The 18,766-nt window shown below is 55.7% G+C and overlaps 1 protein-coding gene across 28 annotated transcripts in view; it reads left to right on the top strand.

Annotated features, from left to right (window-relative positions):
• Positions 1 to 11,167, top strand: part of RPH3AL (rabphilin 3A like (without C2 domains)) — a 178,283-nt gene extending 167,116 nt beyond the window's left edge. For 17 of the 28 annotated variants that reach the window (XM_077969754.1, XM_077969764.1, XM_028835825.2 and 14 more), the window contains 3 exons: positions 5,493 to 5,606; positions 7,874 to 8,020; positions 9,740 to 11,167. In XM_077969754.1, the coding sequence (XP_077825880.1) occupies positions 5,493 to 5,606; positions 7,874 to 8,020; positions 9,740 to 9,774 (296 nt within the window). In that variant the 3' untranslated portion in view covers positions 9,775 to 11,167. The remainder of the gene's footprint in view (positions 1 to 5,492; positions 5,607 to 7,873; positions 8,021 to 9,739) is intronic. The other 11 variants (XM_077969771.1, XM_077969770.1, XM_077969773.1 and 8 more) reach the window with 2 other exon arrangements.
• The last annotated feature ends 7,599 nt before the right edge of the window (positions 11,168 to 18,766 follow it).

The following is an 18,766-nucleotide window of genomic DNA, read 5'->3' as shown; positions in this document are numbered from 1 at the left end:
CTGCTTTGCCTTGGCAGAATGTTTGCTGGAAATATCCCTTTTCCTCTGTAATTCCCATAATTTCTGGGGGCTTTGGGAGCCTCCAGGCGGAGCAGTGGTAGCTCACAAGTGCCTCCCAAACTCACAGGCTGTCCTTGTACCGGGCAGCAGAGTCGTATGGCCCAGAAGGAGCATTTCCCATCCCCAGACCGGGGCGGGCACCAGGGCTGTCTCCACCAATGGGCCGACCCAAGGCTGAATCCCAGGATTCGGACCCAGGGTGGGCGACCAGGTCAGCCCCCGTGTTTTTGCAGCGAAGCCTGGGGAGATACCTCGGGTCATGCAGAGAGGTGGTGGCTGAACAGAGCCTGGAAGCAGGGCCCCCGTGTCCCAGGGCAGTGCTGTGAGGCCACACGGCCAGCGTGACCCTGTCCCCTGGACCATCCCAGGCCGGGCGTCTCCACAGCACAGCTGCTGCCCGTGTCCTTTGAGGCACTCAAGAGTTTCCAGAAGGAAAGGCTCTTCCCCCCGCTCCGTGTACCAGAACGCTGAGTTTCCATGGTGACAGTCAAATTGCAAATCCAGCCAAGAGTGAGCAGGAGAAAGAAAAGCTGGCCTCTCCCCAGAGAAGTGGGCACGGCTGGCGCTGGGGCTGGCCGCTGCCGAGGATGAACGCCGGGCAGGCAGGCAGCCCTTCCGGGCCGCGGTGGGGAAGCCTCAGGGATGCCAGGTCCCCAGCAAGTGGCTCAGGTCCCCGTGGTGAGCCCGGGAGGGGCTTCTCCCCACCCCTGCCTCGGCGGCAGCCGGGTGACTCCATCTGATACTTCTTCCTCCGAAAGGCAGGTGGGACGGCCTTCTCCCCGGTGTACTCCCGTCTTCCATCTGAAAAATCAGACGTGGGCAGAATACAGGGCTCGTGGGCGAGCCGTCCCAGACTCAGCCCTTGGGGAATTAAAGAGAAAAAATATATCAGCTTCAGAGACAGAGTGTTGTGTTGAGGATGGAAGAGCAAGGGCCAGAGGATGTATGAGCCTAAAAGCTTTGTTAATAGGCCTGGAAGACTGACAGTCACAGCTGCTATGGAGGGAGAAAGGTGGCAACGGCAATCGAACGGCGAATTAGCTGAGGTCTGGGTTTTACGGTGACGTTTCAGCGGAGGGAGGAAGAAGAAAAGGCTCCCCCTCTGCAGCCCGAGGAATATCTGGGGACACCGTGTTTGTGCCGGGCCAGGGCCTTCTCAGCGGAGTTTGCTCGGTGTGGCCCGTCCATCCTGCCAGTACATGCAAGGCTGCTGAGGGCACTGCCGACTTCCTTTGGTTTATTTCTTTTGAGTGGTGTTTATTCGAGTGGATTAGAAATGGGATTTGGGTCCGTACCACAAAGACCTCTGAGCCCCAGTTTGAAATCCCAGACACAGCGAGCAGCGATGCTCCAGCCGCGAGAGGCTCCTCCCCACTTCTTCATGGCTGTGGCCCTTTGGGGTCTGTAATCGGAGGCGAAGAACAAGCTGACTGTAACTCGGGGAGGGTTGCTGCCTTTTTTTGTTAATCGTGGTGCACACGGGCACCACGTGGGGACTAGGCCAGGGGGCACCCTGACCCTGACTCCACCTCCAGGGTTGCTGTTTTTGGATAAAATGCACAACTCATAACAAACGCCGTCCTCACGACATGGCACGGCACGGTTCATTGTTGTCTTGCGGTTTTTGCCTGCTCCCAGCCCAGCTCCATAACCTTGTGTGATAGATGACAGAACAGGGAAGAGGGGAGATGGAGGGTGAGCCTGTCTCCCTAACCCCAGTCCTGGGACATCCCAGCCCGTCGTCTCCTTCCAAGTCCTTTGGCATCTGTCCCTTTGCACCAAAGGAGCCCGGCACTGCATGGCACCACAGAGCCCCGTGCCCACCCCCAGCCCCGGACTGTGTAGATTTTGCATATGAGCCGTGGGGGAGATGGGACATTCTAAGTCAGGAAGCATGACTAGACCTCCCATAAGCGTCTCTGCCAGAGAGAGGCGGACAGCAGCGTGGAGGCGAGCCGCCCTGCCCTCCGCAGGGCTCTCCTCCTGCTGGACACCTCCCTGCTCCCGGGGGCATGAGCCACAGGCCTCTAACTTCACCGTAGCTGCCCCAAGGGCAACATGGAGAACAACTTGCTCCAGGAGCCCAGCAGGAATCCCTGGCTCCTTCCCACCTCCTCCTATCCCTGTTTCATGGGACCCATGAGGTTGGCATCTAATCAGTGAGTCAAAACTACACACATGCTTGTAAAACGGACGCCCATGAGGCCTAGTCTAGGTGGATTCGTGATCAAAGCAGCTCAGTCCAGGACCCAAAAGACAATCGCAAAATAAGGCAGGTTTTCCTCGCATTTCTCAAATACTATCGAGAGGGCACACAGACCACAGCCATGCCCCGTCCCCATCTCCTCCTGCTGCTGCGTCACAAAAGTCCAAGGAGCCAAAGCACAACTCTTCCCCCGGACAGCAGGACAGAAAGAGGCAGAGCCTTCGAGCACATGGAGGAAGGAAAGGCCAGGCCCAACCCCATGCTCATCACTCCTGCCCCAGTGCACAGGTCAGGGCCACAGAGAGGGGAGGCCACAGAGAGGGGAGCCACGGGGAGGGGAGGCCACGGGGAGGGGAGGCCACGGGGAGGGGAGGCCACAGAGAGGGGAGGCCACAGGGAGGGGAGGCCACAGGGAGGGGAGGCCACAGAGAGGGGAGGCCACAGAGAGGGGAGCCACGGGGAGGGGAGGCCACAGAGAGGGGAGGCCACAGAGGGGGAGGCCACAGGGAGGGGAGGCCACGGGGAGGGGAGGCCACAGAGGGGAGGTCACAGAGAGGGGAAGCCACAGGGAGGGGAGGCCACAGAGAGGGGAGGCCACAGGGAGGGGAGGCCACAGAGAGGGGAGGCCACAGGGAGGGGAGGCCACAGAGAGGGGAGGCCACAGAGAGGGGAGCCACGGGGAGGGGAGGCCACAGAGAGGGGAGGCCACAGAGGGGGAGGCCACAGGGAGGGGAGGTCACAGAGAGGGGAGGCCACAGAGGGGGAGGTCACAGAGAGGGGAGGCCACAGGGAGGGGAGGTCACAGAGAGGGGAGGCCACGGGGAGGGGAGGCCACAGAGAGGGGAGGCCACAGGGAGGGGAGGCCACGGGGAGGGGAGGCCACAGAGGGGAGGTCACAGAGAGGGGAGGCCACAGGGAGGGGAGGCCACAGGGAGGGGAGGCCACAGAGGGGAGGTCACAGAGAGGGGAGGCCACAGAGAGGGGAGGCCACAGGGAGGGGAGGCCACAGGGAGGGGAGGCCACAGAGGGGAGGTCACAGAGAGGGGAGGCCACAGGGAGGGGAGGCCACAGAGAGGAAAGGCCACACCAGCCTCATTTACATGTGCAATTTGGTCCCCGCCCTCGAGGAGCCTCATGACCTGCTAGGGGAAGCAGACATGCAAACAGCAGAAAGTGTTTTGGTGCCGTTGTAGCAGAGAGCACAGGGCGTTCAGCCAGCCAGGGCACAGGTGAGATGGGCTTCCTGGAGGAGGCAGTTTTCTAACTGGTCCGAGAGAAGACAGGTGGGCAGGGCAGAGGCAAGCCAGTCCCAGTGGGAGGTGGTGGCAGGAGGCACCCAGGGCGAGACGGCGGGGGGCGTGGGATGCAGTTGGAAATGTAGACAAAGGGCAGGAGCCCAGTGTGGTCCTGGGGGCATGGGGAGCCTTTAAAGACGGTGAAGCTGGGATCAGCCACCCTCAGTATAGACAGATTTTGTTTCTGGTCTTATCTCCCACCAGCGGGTACCATGGCTCAGGGCTGTTTGGAAGACGGAGGAAGATGGCACTCAGGGCCCAGCACAGTGCCTGGCATAAGAGCTTAACCCGCCCTAACCTTCCTCCGTAAGCACCAGCGTTTTGCATTCCCCAAGGAAAACCCTGACAGGCACCCTGACTCCTGCCCATCTGCTGAGTGTCTCACTTGTGAGAGCTGGTCACCCTTGATCCAGACCTTTCTGTGCAGTTATACTCGGTACTGCAATGATCTCACTTAATTAAATGTTATGCAAATTGACGGAAAGAGTTGTAAAAGAGACAGAATTGTTTCATGAAAACTGAGACTTTGGAAAGTCGTTTTTGTTTGTTTGTTTGAGACGGAGTCTTGCTCTGTCGCCCGGGCTGGAGGCAATGGTGCGATCTCAGCTCACTGCAACCTCCATCTCACGTGTTCAAGTGATTCTCCTGCCTCAGCCTCCCGAATAGCTGGGATTACAGGAGCCCGGCCACAACGCCAAGCTTATTTTTGTATTTTTAGTAGAGACGGGGTTTCACTCTATTGGCCAGCCTGGTCTTGAACTCCTGACCTCAAGTGATCCACCCGCCTCGGCCTCCCAAAGTGCTGGGATTACAGGCGTGAGCCACCGCGCCCCACCCCGGAAAGTTTTGAGGGAAGCAACTTGCTTTATAAAAATCTATGGAATTAGCAGGACAAGTGTGAGAACCAAGAGGAAGAAATGGAAAAAGCAGGATTCTGCAGTTGTCCTGCTTTGCCAGGGTCTGTGGGTCCCGCTGCAATTCAGAGAAACTGCAACTGGGGTCGCAGACAGTGCAATACGTGTGCAGTTTATACCTGAGAGACTGTGCGGACCAGTCTTGCAGAAGCACCCAAGCCTGGCATCGAGAGATTGGTGAATGGATGTACATTTCTGTGTTTAAAATAGAACGTTTAAAGGGTAGCTGTATCCTGTATTATGACTCCCACTGTTGATTACCCAGCCAAATACGGTTTCCATTTAGTCCACGGTAGGTGTTCACTGTGACAATATCCTCGCCTCCCCTTGCTGGGATTCCAGCCCCGTCCGTCTGGCTCCCTTCCGCATTTGCGAGGCCCCACTGTGCGTTACTGGATGAGCTGGGATGAGAGCCCAGGCCTGCTGGCTCCCAGTTCCGTTCTTGCAGTGAAATCAGAGGGTGGTGAGCAGGGTCTGTGGAACCAGCCGGCTGGGAGGAGACTCCCGGCTCTTCCACTACAACTTGGGCGTGTGCCCCGTTTTCTTGCCTGTGAAATGGGGGTCGTGCTGTTCCCGACCTCAGAGTTGTTCTGAAGCTTCGGTGAATGTGTCTGTGGAAAGTGCCTGGAGTGCTCCCGGAGGGTCAGCTCGGACTCTCCCCACCCCGCACCCGCAGGGCAGGCCTTGGGCCTTTTGCCTCACGAGTGGAGGCCTCAGAGCCGTCCCGTCTGCACCGCGGTGAGAATCAGCCTCCGCCGTGGCACGCGGGTTCTGGTTCTGCCAGAGGAACTAGAACGGGGGGTGGCGTGTGGAGATGGCTGGCCAACGGGCAAACGTTCTCTGCTGGTCACGCAGAGCCCACGTCCCAGCCTCCTCACACCAGGACTCGCCTCTCTGGCCGGCAGAAGCACGTGTCCCCCCATCCCCAGGCCGTCGTTCCTGCCCCGGCCCCTCCGCCCGTGCCCGCGGGCAGAGGCTGGTGGGGTGACCTCCTGTGCTGTGGTCTGTCTCTTCCAGTGGTTTCCAGCGACAGTGACAGTGACTCGGATCTCAGCTCCTCCAGCCTAGAGGACAGACTCCCGCCCGCTGGGGTCAGGGGCCCGAAAGGCAACAAACCCAGGAGGGAGTCAGGTAAGGGGGGGACTCAAGTGCTGCTTATTGGCTGGGTGCGGTGCACTCCGGCCTGGGCAACAAGAGCGAAACTCCGTCTCAGAAAAAGAAAAGAGAAAAGAAAAGAAATGAAACTATTAGGCTGGGCACAGTGGCTTATGTCTGTAATCCCAGCACTTCAGGAGGCTGAGGTGAGCGGATCATGAGGTCTTGAGACCATCCTGCCCAACATGTGAAGCCCCGCCTCCACTAAAAATAAGAAAATTAGCCGGGCGCGGTGGCGGGTGCCTGTAATCCCAGCTACTTGGGAGGCTGAGGCAGGAGAATCGCCTCAGTCTGGGAGGCGGAGGTGGCAGTGAGCCGAGACCGCGCCACTGCACTCCAGCCTGGGGACAGAGCGAGACTCTGTCTCAAAAAAAAAAAAAAAAAAAAAGTGCTGCCTATTTCCGAGGCCCCAGGGACAGAGTAGCTTTGCTGCACCTCGGATTGCTGCTTCCCAGTGGGTGTCCAAGGAGTAGTTCTACATCTGGAAGGAGAAGCAGGCCTAGGGATGGGACAACCAGGCTCTTGGAGGCTCCTCTGTACACACAGTGGGGGAAGGAGAGCAGGCAAGGGACAGGAGCCAGGGCCAGCCAGGCCACCGCATGCCCTTGGCTCACACACCTGGGACTCCTCCCGCGCCCACCTGTGAGCATTCCCCAGCTGAGAGTTCACCTCCTGAATCGTGAGAGCTGAGAAAATCAGGTACAGAACCCCCTGCACTAGGTCAGTCCTGCCATGAAACCACCGTGGGGTCCCCAGGACCTGCTGCGACCTCTGGGCCTGCATTTCCTTCTCGTTAGCAAGTGAGACAGAACGGGTGGCCTCCAAAGCGCCTTCTGACTTGGATATCCCTGAGCTCACCCTCTGGGACCTGCCGTATGAAAGAGAGTTAACTGGGGTGTTGAGACTGGTGCAGAGAAGGCCTGGGAGAGGCAAGGAAAGACATTTTCCTGTCCTTCAAACACACGAAGGACTTCTGGGAAAAGAGCTTCAGTCAGTCACTCCACAGGTCGGAACTGAGATCCTCGACAGAAATTTCAGGGAGGCCAATTTTAGTACCTAAGAAGAAAGGGTTCTGTAATAACTGCCCCAAACAGGAATGAAATGCCTTGGGGGTCCTGTCTTGGGACCAAGACTGGGTTGGGAATGGAAGTTTGAGCTAAATCAGAGCCGGCAAAGGCCTGGCACACGTACCACCACCCTCCACTCCTGTGACCATGGCAGACATTACTAGGTGCTCATGATACCTTTCCACAGAGCCCTGAGCCGTCACCATGCAGACATTACTAGGTGCTCGTGATACTCTTTCCACAGAGCCCTGATCCGTCACCGTGCAGACATTACTAGGTGCTCGTGATACAGAGCCCTGAGCCGTCACCATGCAGACATTACTAGGTGCTCGTGATACTCTTTCCACAGAGCCCTGATCCGTCACCATGCAGACATTACTAGGTGCTCGTGATACAGAGCCCTGAGCCGTCACCATGCAGACATTACTAGGTGCTCGTGATACTCTTTCCACAGAGCCCTGATCCGTCACCATGCAGACATTACTAGGTGCTCGTGATACTCTTTCCACAGAGCCCTGATGTGCCCTCCGAATCATCCTCAGTGCAGTTTTCTAAGTGGCCAATATCAGTAGGTAGAGATGGTGCAAGAGATGAAAACTGTCCCCGGACCAGTGACTTCCTAGGCCCCTCAGGCTGAAGATTCTAGAGATTTAGAAGAGTATAAAGGAAACTTACCTGCCGGCCTCCGTTTCCAGGGCAGGCTTTATACTCCCCTCCGCCTCCCACCTCGGGCTCTTGTGCCCTCGCTCCACACCCACCCTCAGCTCTAACCAAGCAGGACTGGGAGACAGTGAAGCAGTGGGCTCCACGTCTGCTCTCTTGGCCAGGCCAGGACCAGAAACCATGTTTGAGTGAAGACCCTTTCGTGAGTTAAGGCAGCAGTCAACATCTCTCTCTTATGAGGTTAACCGAAATACATATCACCCCTCTGCCCATTCCATGATCATTGTGGATTTTCAAGTTGGTGACGTGTGACTTAGTGAAACGACCTGCAGGCCCGTTCTTGGACCCAACAGCAGCGGTCAGAGGGTGGGGTCATGCCAGAGCCTGGCAGCCGTTTGGGTGGGGTGGGGGCAGACGTCCCATAGAGACCCACCACAGTTCCGAATGAGGAACTGGACTGAGACCACCCTGTCTCAGTGTGAGAGCCACAGGCCCACACGTGGTCTCCCACAGGTGGCAGTGTGGAGGCCCCCAGGATGGGGTTCACGCACCCGCTGGGCCACCTCTCCGGGAGCCAGAGCAGCCTGGCCAGTGAGATGGGGACAGGCTCTGCCGACCCGCAGGGGGGGACCCTACCCCAGGCCGACCCGAAGGGCCCCGGTGAGTATCCAGCTGCTGTCTTCTCCCCTCTCCTGCCCCCGCGGCCGCGTCCTCTCTCACTCACTCCTTCCAAACTGGAGACTGGTTGGTGACATTTTCAATTCTGCATGTTTACCAAGCACTGTGCGGGGAACGAGGTGAGCCAGACCCCGTCCCTGCCTGCAAGGAACAGAGAGAGGGGCCCGGAATGAGAACGGTAACCATCCCTAGCCGCTCTCACTAATTACAGCAGTGGTCACCGTCCTCCGCTGTATAAAACGTGCCGGCTCCTCTGGGCCGAGCCTTCGTTCTGTTGGCAGAGTGGCTGGGAGGCTTATTGCCCCCATTTGATGGGTGTAGAAACCAAGGCACAGAGAGCGCGGGGAGAATCATGGGCCCCCACCCCGCCCTGTGCCTCTGGACCCAGTCCTGGCTGGCCCGGGAACATCCTGTGGCGGGGGTGGGAAACTTCTTAAACTAAAGCCAGAGAGAACTGCGCAGGTGCAGGCTCAGCCCCGTCTCCTTCAAGAAAGAAGCTCCGGGCAGGTTGGGATCCTCCCTGGCCAGAGGATTCATGGGTCCACGTGTGCACCAGGGCGGCAGCTGATCTCCGTCCCCAGGGGTAGAGGGCACCTGGCAGCCCCCCGCGGGAGCGCCTGCCCCACCCCTCTCCTTCCCCACTTGATGGTTCCCCAGGAGCTGCAGAGCATCCGGGAGGCATCTGTGGCCGCAGAGCGGACCCTGCCCCCTCCCTCTGGCCTCCTGGAGGTCCTCCACAGAGGACAGTGTGGAATCCGGCAGCCCTGAGTTCTTGTCCCAGCCCTGCCACCCACAGCCACGTGACCTTGAGCAGACTCCCCAGGTTGAACCATATGAAATTGCATTTTTAAAATTTTTTTTGAGACAGGATCTCATGCTGTTGCCCAGGCTGGAGTGCACTGGTGTGACCACAGTTCACTGCAGCCTCGACCTCCTGGGCTCAAGAGGTCCTCCTGCCTCAGCCTGCCATGTAGCTAGGACTGTTGGCAAGTGCCGCCAGGCCCGGCTAATTGTTTTGTATTTTTCAAAGGGACGGGGTCTCCCTATGTTGCCCAGGCTGGTCTTGAACTCCCAGGCTCAAACAGTCCTCCCACCTTGGCCTCCCAAAGTGTTGGGATTACAGGCAAGAGCCACCGCGCCCAATTGAAATTCCGTTTTTCTGGTTCAAAAACGTGAAATATCAGTAGTTCGATATGGTTCGCCCTTAGGTTTGATCTCTGCGCCCGGTTCTGTTATCAGTGCGGTGTCCTTCGCAGGGTTCTGGGGAGAGAAAAGTCAGTGTCATGTGGACGGCCTTCCCCTAGGAGGTCCTCAGTAAACGTCCGGTAATAAAGGGGGAAGCCGTGTGGTCCAGCGCAGAGAGGGGGTTCCTGGGCTTAAGAAACAATGTGGGAAGGATGGGCGTGGAGGAGGATTTTCTATCTCCCTGCCCATTTGCTCCTTGCGGCATCCTGAGGTCGCCACGTTGGCCACCTGGGTTAGGAGGGGGCCTGAAGCCCAGAGGGGCAGGTGACTTTCCTGCCATCACATAGCAGAGCAGAGCGGCGCTGGTCTCGAGTTTGGGCTCAGGCACGGGTGTTGTCAGCAGAAGGCTGCCTTCCCCTCCAGCCCCTCCGTCTCATTCCCAAAGGCTGGGCTGTCACTGGGGCGGGAGGGACTCCACCCCTGCTCACCTGCGGTGGCCTCTTCTCTCCTCCAAAGGTAAGAGACACACCTGGACGAGCCCCCAGTGCTGACGCGGCTCCAGCTGCCCCTCCAGCTGCCGGGGCTGAGGCGTTTGGTGCCTGGAACAGACTTCCCTGTGGAGGATTCGTGCCAGACCCTGCCCGGCTCCCACGACCGGTCCTTGTGCCCTCGCCAGCCACCCTGTTGGCCGTGACTCAACAAACCAGTGTTGGGAGCTGTCTGCCTCCCCGACCCAGTGCCTTTCTGCGCCCCTTCTCTCCCGGGGAGCCGTCTGCATCCGCCGCCCCCTCCAACCACCGCCCTCAGCCCCTGACCTTATTTATTGCCCTCCCCTCCCACACCCCCAACCTACCTTGTGATGATTTTAAGTTTGCGTGTGTGTTGGGCTGGGCCGGGGGCTTCCCACACGCAGTGTCTGAGCGGCCGCCTGGCCGGGCTTTCTCGTTGCTGTATTAATGGAAGATGAAATGCTAGGGCACGGCCTCTGAAGCTGCATGTGGTCCCTTAGACGCGAGCAGTGGAGCCAGAGCAGTGAGCGTGAGATTCACCCACCCTCTCCCTCTCCCTTCAGCTCTGGGAGGCAGGAGCAGTGCCCCCTCCCATGGGCTGGCCCAGGACCGCAGGCGAAACCTGGCTCTGGTTTCTTTGGTTTTTGTATGTTTGTTTGGTTTTGAGACAGAGTCTCGCTCTGTTGCCCAGGCTGGAGTGCAGTGGTGCAATCTAGGTTCACTGCAACCTCCGCATCCCAGGTTCAAGCAGTTCTCTCACCTCGGCCTCCTGAGTAGCTGGGATTACAGGTGCCCGCCACCACACCCAGTTCATTTTTATAGTTTTAGAAGGGATGGGGTTTCTCCATGTTGGCCAGGCTGGTCTTGAACTCCTGGTCTCAAGTGATCCATCCGCCTCAGCCTCCCAAAGTGCTGGGATGACAGGTGTGAGCCACCGTGCCCAGCCCTGTTAGGTTTCTTTGAATCCCCTCATGGCCTGCCTGGTTTTTGCTCAGTCTGTCTTCAGCTTGAGGAGCTGGGAAGCTCCGGTGGACGCTGTGAACTCACTCACTGAAGAGCAGCCTTCAGGTGCATCCCCGGCCAGGGCACGTGGTTCCCTCCGCCATGAATTCACTTATCTTCAGGAGGTTTGGCTTGGCATGAAAATACTTCATTCAGAGTATGGGTAAATGCTTCTGGAAAAGAGCATTCTTGAAGAGAGAGAACGTACGTGTGTGTGTGTGTGTGTGTATGTGTTGGTCGGTGTTCACACCCTCCTATCCTTCCTGCCTCCTGCCCCAAACCCTGGGTCCCTGGGTCTGGAAGGGCCTCCTCTCCAAACTGGGAGCTCCTGGGCCCCCACCATTCACTTTTTGTCCTAGCTGCTGGCAAATAGTAAAGAAACTCACTTTCCCTGTGGCACGTTATGCTTCAGAATTAAAACAATGAAGATTAACATTTGCATTGAGCCACTGTGTTGATCAAAAGACCGTGATTGCCTGTGTTTCCGAGACGCATCAGTGGAAAAACTGTGGTGCCTTGACTTGCTGGAACACTTCCTAAGCCGCCGTGAAAGGAGGGGCCAGATCTGTGTGTTCATGCAGCTCACACACGTGATGTCGAACAGATAAGGCCATCTACACACAAATAATCAGAATGAGTTCTACAGACATACATGTACGTACGTAAAAGTGTCTTTTAAATGGAAAAGCACTTCTGCTTACATATATTCATGTTTTCCTCTTGCACTGAATATATTCATGTTTTCCTCTGTCCCTCAAAACCCCACTAGAATGACATAAAGGAATGAAAGTGGCATAAACCACGAAGACAGAAAGAAAAGGAGAGAAGATGACAGCGAATGACAGATATCTGAAGAGCTCTGGAAGCCGTAACAGTAAGATTTGCTTAGTGTCAACCCCAAAATGTCTACAAAGAAGGAAGCCAAAAGCACGGACAAGCACAGACAAGCCCATTTACTCTGCAGAATCGCCCAAATGCACAGAACTAGGAGGGGCCGGGTGTCCCGAAGGTGGAAGTTCAGGGTGGATCTGAGGACTGTCTTGACTGAAAGAAGTGTTTACATCTGCAGGTCCCCTCTCTCGGCCTGGTGACTGCCCTTCTCTGACCATGGTAGGAGACAAGTGTACTGCCGGCCAAGGGTGATCTGAAAAGATTCTGGATTGGGGACCCCAAGGGTAGCCAAAGGCTGGGGCAAGGTGCCTTACTGAAATCAGCATGTAAATGGAGAAGCCCTAATTCCCCATTAAAATCCATGATGGAGGCTGATAAAAGCCAGGCCTAGTCCCCATCCGTCCACCCCCAAGGCAGGACATTTATTATTTTGAGACGGAGTTTCGCTCTTGTTGCCCAGGCTGGAGTGCAGTGGCGCGATCTCGGCTCACTGCAACCTCCGCCTCCCGGGTTCAAGCGATTCCCCTGCCTCAGCCTCCCGAGTAGCTGGGATTACAGGCAGGAGCCACCCCGCCCGGCTAATTTTGTATTTTTAGTAGAGATGGGGTTTCTCCATGTTGGTCAGGCCGGTCTCGAACTCCTGACCTTGTGATCCGCCCGCCTCGGCCTCCCAAAGTGCTGGGATTACAGGCGTGAGCCTCAGCTCCCAGCTGGCAGGACATTATTGAATTTCTGTCTGGGAAACTGATCAAAGAGAACAGATGGACAAGTCCTGACACTGGGGGTTCCCCAAACAGTGGGTCTCTGCCCAGTCCACTGTGAGACCTCCGGTCCACAAGCCTCACCCACATGTTCAGTGCTGCCTAGTAGCTTTGCTGTGTTTCACTCATAGTGGGGACAGCCAAGGGCATCTGACGTCTGATGAAATCCAGTAACTGAAAATACAGAGACTCCAGTGCACAGAAAAAAGGAGTCAGAGGAAAATGCCCTGAAGTAGTGCACCTATTAAATGAGAAAAGAATGTTATTTTTTTTAAAGGCAGTGTTAAAATTCTTGAACATTAAAAATATAATAGCAGGAATTTAAAATGCATGAGAAGGGATGGAAGAGGAGAGAAATCTCCAAGAGAGGGAACGCAAAAAGAGGGAAAAGTCAAGAATACTGGAAAACAACAAGACCAGCTCAACACAGAAGATCCATCAAACAGGAATTTCATCCTGAGAAACAGAAAACAGAGGAGAGGAGATGGTTGAAGAAACGACACAGAATACTTCCCAGGACTGAAGGGAATGGGCGTCCACAGAGAACCCTACAAGTGCTCAGCACAGGGAATGAGGCCTCCGTACCGGTGTGGCCCCGGCCACCATCCCGAGCAGCAGTTTGGTGATGCCCAGTAGGCGAAGGTGGGCGCAGCCTGCAGCCGTCCCTGAGGTCTTGCTGAAACACAGATGCTCACTCGCCAGCTCTGGGGTGGGACCCAAGTGTGCACATCTAACAGGCTTGCAGGTGACACATGGTTGAAGGGCCACACCTTGAGTAGCACTGGCGCACTGGTCCTGGAGTAGCGTTGGAGCTGGTCCCAGAAGAGCGCTGGAGCCTTGGTCCCTGAGTAGCACTGGCACACTGGTCCCGGAGGAACGCTGGAGCCTTGGTCCCGGAGGAGCGCTGGAGCGCTGGTCCAGGGCAGTGGTGGTTCCCCTTGGCTGCTCACTGGAATCACCTGGGGAGCTTTAAAAGTACTCATGGCAGACCCACCACTAGAGATTTGGGTTTAATTGATTTTGAATGTATCCTTGGCTGGCACTGGGATTTATAAAGCTCTCCATAGGACTCCAACGTGCTGGGAGGCCTCAGGACCGTTGCCCTCCAGAAACTCGTCTACATGGGCTCCAGGAGACATGCACGGAATATTTGCAGTTCAGATTCAGAAACAACCAAAAAGCCTTCAACAGAGGAACAGACACGTAAATTGTGATATATGCAAACAATAGAATATCATGCAGTGGTGAAACTGAGTCACCACTCTCAGAGTATGTGCATCTCACCAATAATGCTGACAGGCAGGCAGGCGGCAGAAAAATACATGGCACCATCTATGTAGAGATTTCACAAACATGCAAGAACGTTATATATTAAAATATATTTTACACAGCAAGCGAATTCAGAACCAGGAAGGATAACACAGACTCAGGACACGTCTTGGGGAGAGGAGAAATACAATTAAAGAGGAATCTTAATGTTTTATTAAGCTCAGTGATAGGTAGACAGGTTTGTAATATTTATATTTTACTTCATATTGTGTATTTATATGTTTATTATAGATTTGTTTGTTTTTTGTTTTTTTTTTGTTTTGTTTTTTGAGATGGAGTAGTCTTGCTCTGTCACCCAGGCTGGAGTGCAGTGGTGCGATCTCTGCTCACTGCAACCTCCGCCTCCTGGGTTCAAGCCATTCTCCTGCCTCAGCCTCCCAAGTAGCTGGGATTACAGGTGCACAACACCATGCCCAGCTAATTTTTGTATTTTTAGTAGAGATGGGGTTTCACCACGTTGGCCAGGATGGTCTTGAACTCCTGACCTTGTGATCCACCTGTCTCAGCCTCTCAAAGTGCTGGGATTACAGGCGTGAGCCACTGCGCCTGGCCTAGATTTGTATTTTTTATATGTCAGAAATACTTTAAAGTCAATTAAGGAGCTATACCAAACCTTGTTATGAAATTTCAGGACACCAGGATAATCGGAAAATATTCCAAAGCCTTCTAAAGAGAGAGAGAGAAAAAAAGTCACATACAAAGGATCAGGAATTCCAATGCCACTGAAATTCTCAAAGCAAAATTTGAAGTCAGAGCGCAGTGAAACAAGATCTTCTGAATTCTGACGGGAAACAATTTCTAATTTGACTTTTCTTTCCAGCTAGAACTTAGTGAAGTGTGCAGGTAGAATGAAGATATGTTCAGACATGTGAGTTCTTGAAAAATATCACCTCCCTTGCCCTCTTTCTCAGGCAGCTACTGTAGGATGTGCTCCAGCCAAACAAGGGAGAAAACCAAGAGAGACGGGGCACGGGAGAGAATCCTCGGGGTGGAGCTGGGTGGCTGGTCTAGAGGCCAGTGCCAGCCAGCCCAGATGAGGACAGAGGAGGTGCACAAGGATCTACAAGAAGCATGTGTGTGTCAGGCAGATCGTATATGAGAGCTACATCATGACATTTTATAATACATAATGCTCTATAAAATTACAAAGTCAAGACATAGAATCCGCATGAGGTTTTAGATACTGAGGAACTAAAGGCGTTCGAAGGTGACTGACTCCAGATGAGCAGGGGAGCCCTGCGTTACGTTATAAACTTTGTAGGACAGTTACCCTTTTAAAACAATACACTCATTTCATTTATAGCAATGAATTTTTATGGAAAAATACACACCAAACTGCTGACAAACTCACAGGGCAGGGGGTGGGGCAGTGAGAGCCCCAAGGCCATAGCAGATGAGCACGTAAACACCTGCCTGGCCGAGAAAAGACAGCCTGTGGGCTGCCCCGCAGTCCCTGGGTCCACACCTGACCTGGGAACACCAGCCTTGGGGTGGCTCGGGCCTCTGCCCGCAGTTCTAAACTGCAAGTGCGCTACCCACGCCTCTGTGGGACCGAAGCCCCCTCAGACCTGATGCAGATGAGCCCCCACACTCAGCCCCCACCAGAACCCCACGACTGGGCCGGACCCAGTCCCCGCACTCCCAGGGTGGATTCCAAATGCGTTCCTAGAAAGGCGTTCAGTAAGACGACGTCGGTGTGGAAGGGGCAGCTTCGGAGCCGAGCTGGGATGCAGATCCCTCCCGGGAGCCTGTGGCTGCCTTGGGAGTCAAGGGTTCTTGTGGGCTGACCTGGGAACCAAGAAATCCTTTCTTCACAAAACTGCTTTCTTAGTCCCAAGCAACCAACTTACAAATCAGCTTTCGGAACTGAGCCTTTCCTGGTAGAAGGTGGAAGGTGCTCTGTGACGTCCGTAAAAATCAGGGCGTACAGAAGGGACCAGATTCGTGCTAAATACCAGATAACACAAGTGGCTCCTAAAACAGGCAGCAAGGGGAGAGCTCGTGAACTCTGGACGCTGGTTTCGAATCCCAGATCTGCTGCTTAGTGCCTGAAACGATGGTGCTTCTCTGTACCCGTTTTCTCATCTGTGAAGTGGGGATAACACTCCCCTCTCAGGATGACAGTGGACATTTAAAACGTGAGAGCCCAGCACGGCTCCCACCGCCGTGACCAGCACGTCAACAGCTACCGGCTGTTTCTCCGGTAGAATTCAGTGAGGAGTGAGTGCCTCAGGAGTGATCGAGAGGCCCTAAGAACGTGAGCAGTTTCCACCCCAAAAAGCGGGGGCTGGCGCCTTTCCCACATGACAAAACGCCCACTTTCTGCCCTTGCTTCTCAGGGTTCTGGAAAGTCGGCGGATCTGTCCCGCCTGATCCCGCCTCTCGGTGAACCGGTGGTGGCAGCGGCCTGTTCTGCCGGGCCGGGCGCAGCAGGCTGAGGAGAAGGAAGCTGCCTGGCTCGGGAGGGAGGCCCATCAGGACTCCAGGCCATGCCCTCCCTGGCTCCCCACTTCCCTTGCCGCGGCCCCCACCTCCTCTCACTGACTGACTTTGCCGACGACAGACAGAGCCTCAGTTCCACGAGCCACGGCCAGGGAGGGAGGCGGCATCCTCCTGTGCGGGGTGACCGTCCATCATGGCCACCGTTTGTGGAGTCAGGCCCCTGCGTGAGCTTTGGGGAAATCCCCGCCCACCTAGGAGTCAGGGACGTTTGTGCTCCCACTTTTCAGAGGAGGAGACTGAGGCCCAGAGAGGTCGAGAGGGCCCAACTTGGAATCGGGGCGGTCAGATGCCAAAAACCACGCCCCACAGGCTTCACCGCAAGGCCAGGGTGTGAGATGAAAAAAGCTGGGGTTCCAAGGGCAGAGGTGTCGGCAGCACAGATGGAAACTTCTCGGTGAACGGGGGAAAGTCAGCCCCTTGTCCCCCTGGGGTATTTTCCCAGTGCTGATGTAACAAATGAGAGTGAGTCTCAGTCGATGCAGAGATTTCGCCCCCGTTCCGGAAACTGTCTCGTGTCCGTGGCCCCACCTGGCTGTGAGCCCCAGGTTCGGAGCTCAGCCTTCCTTCGTGGGCACTTGGGGGTGGGTTCACTGAAGCAGCCGCCCTTGCAGGTGCAGCGGTGGCTTTGGCTGGGAGGGTTTCCAGCAGCTTCCATGGATGAAGTGGGCTCTCAGGGCCTTTGAAGCCCAGGGCCTGTCTCTAGGCTGACCTTCGACCTTAAGGAGGGCTGTGGGAGCCGGGCCACGGAACGTGGCACCTGAACTCCAAGAAGGGGAGCTGATCCCTCGGGCCCCCAGCACCGCCCACAGGCTCCCACAGTTGTCTCGTCTTCCCACAAGCACCTGCCTCCCCTTTTTAAAAATTGCAGCAAAATTAGGTAGAATTTAAGTGTATAGTTCAGTGGCGTGAAGTACATTCACAGCAGTGTGTAACCGTTACCATCAAACATTTCCAGAACTTTCCCATGATCCCATAAACAACTCCCCGTTTCGCCTCCCCCAGCCCCAGGAACCACCCTTCCAGTTTCCGTCCCTGTCGCTGACCACCCTGGGTTCCTCATATAAGTGGAATCATATATTTGTCCTTTTGTGTCTGGCGTCTTTCACTTAACATCATGTTTTCAGGGCCCATTCCTGTTGGAGCACCTGTCCGATTTTTATTCCACTTTATGGCTGAATGATATGTGTGTGTATCCATCATCTGCCGATGGACGCTTGGGTTGGTTCCCCGTTTCGGCTGCTGTGACTAAGGCTGCTATGAACTAGGTGTACAGATACCTGTTTGAGTCCCTTCTTCCAGTTCTTTTGGTTAAATACCCAACAGTGGGCCGGGCGCAGTGGCTCACGCCTGTAATCCCAGCACTTTGGGAGACTGAGGCAGGCAGATGACTCGAGCCCAGGAGTTTGAGACCAGCCTGGGCAATGTGGCAAGACCCCATCTCTACAAAATATACCAAAAAATTAGCCAGGCACAGTGGCCCACACCTGTAGTTCAAGCTGCTAGGGAAGCTGAGGTAGGAGGATAGCTTGAGCCTGGGAGGTCGAGGCTGCAGTGAACCATGATCATGCCGCTGTACTCTAGCCTGAGTGACAGAGTCAGAACTTGTCTTTTTTTTTTTTTTTTTTTTTTTTTTTTTTGAGACGGAGTCTCGCTCTGTCACCCAGGCTGGAGTGCAGTGGCCGGATCTCAGCTCACTGCAAGCTCCGCCTCCCGGGTTCACGCCATTCTCCTGCCTCAGCCTCCCGAGTAGCTGGGACTACAGGCGCCCGCCACCTCGCCCGGCTAGTTTTTTGTATTTTTTAGTAGAGACGGGGTTTCACCGTGTTAGCCAGGATGGTCTCGATCTCCTGACCTCGTGATCCGCCCGTCTCGGCCTCCCAAAGTGCTGGGATTACAGGCGTGAGCCACCGCGCCCGGCCAGAACTTGTCTTTTAAAAAAAAAAATACCCAAGAGGAATTGTTGGATCATATGGTAATTGTAGGTTGGCTTGTTTTTAGGACCATAGTCCACTGAGGCCGTACCACTTCACACTCCCACCAGCGATACACAAAGGTCTGCCTTTCATTTGAACACAGGACGCCATCCTCCTGAGCCCCGCACTGGCCCCCAGCACCGTCCCCTGCCCCAGGAGCTTCAGCTGTTCCCGTGATGCTGGCTGCATGGGCATGCACCCTGGGCAAGCAGGCAGGGCCCTGGGCTCGGCTCAGTGACCTGCTGTCGCCATCTGGAAATGCTTCGTTTCGTTGAATAAGGGTCCCCCTGTTTTCATTTTGCACCAGGCCCTGTGATCGTAGAGCGGGCCCTGCCTGGCCTGGCTGTCTTTCTGGGCACAGACTCTGTAAGTGCAGCTAGATCAACGGTCCAGGCCGACCGGGATGAGTCCTCTGACTCTGCAGAGGGGCCTCCTGGGGAGGTGGCAGGAGTGCCTGACCGGGCGTCTGGGACACAGGTTCACATCCTGGCCCTGCCTCGAGCCCTCCGTGTTTGTCACTCCCCGCCTGTGAGATGAGAGAGTCCCTCACTGTGTTCCCCAGTGGGGAGAGAAGCC

Source organism: Macaca mulatta, chromosome 16 (genome assembly GCF_049350105.2).
Source record: "Macaca mulatta isolate MMU2019108-1 chromosome 16, T2T-MMU8v2.0, whole genome shotgun sequence".
NCBI classification, from domain to species: Eukaryota; Metazoa; Chordata; class Mammalia; order Primates; family Cercopithecidae; genus Macaca; species Macaca mulatta.
Note: the sequence above shows the minus strand (reverse complement) of the source record. Positions and strands in the feature narration are given on the sequence as shown.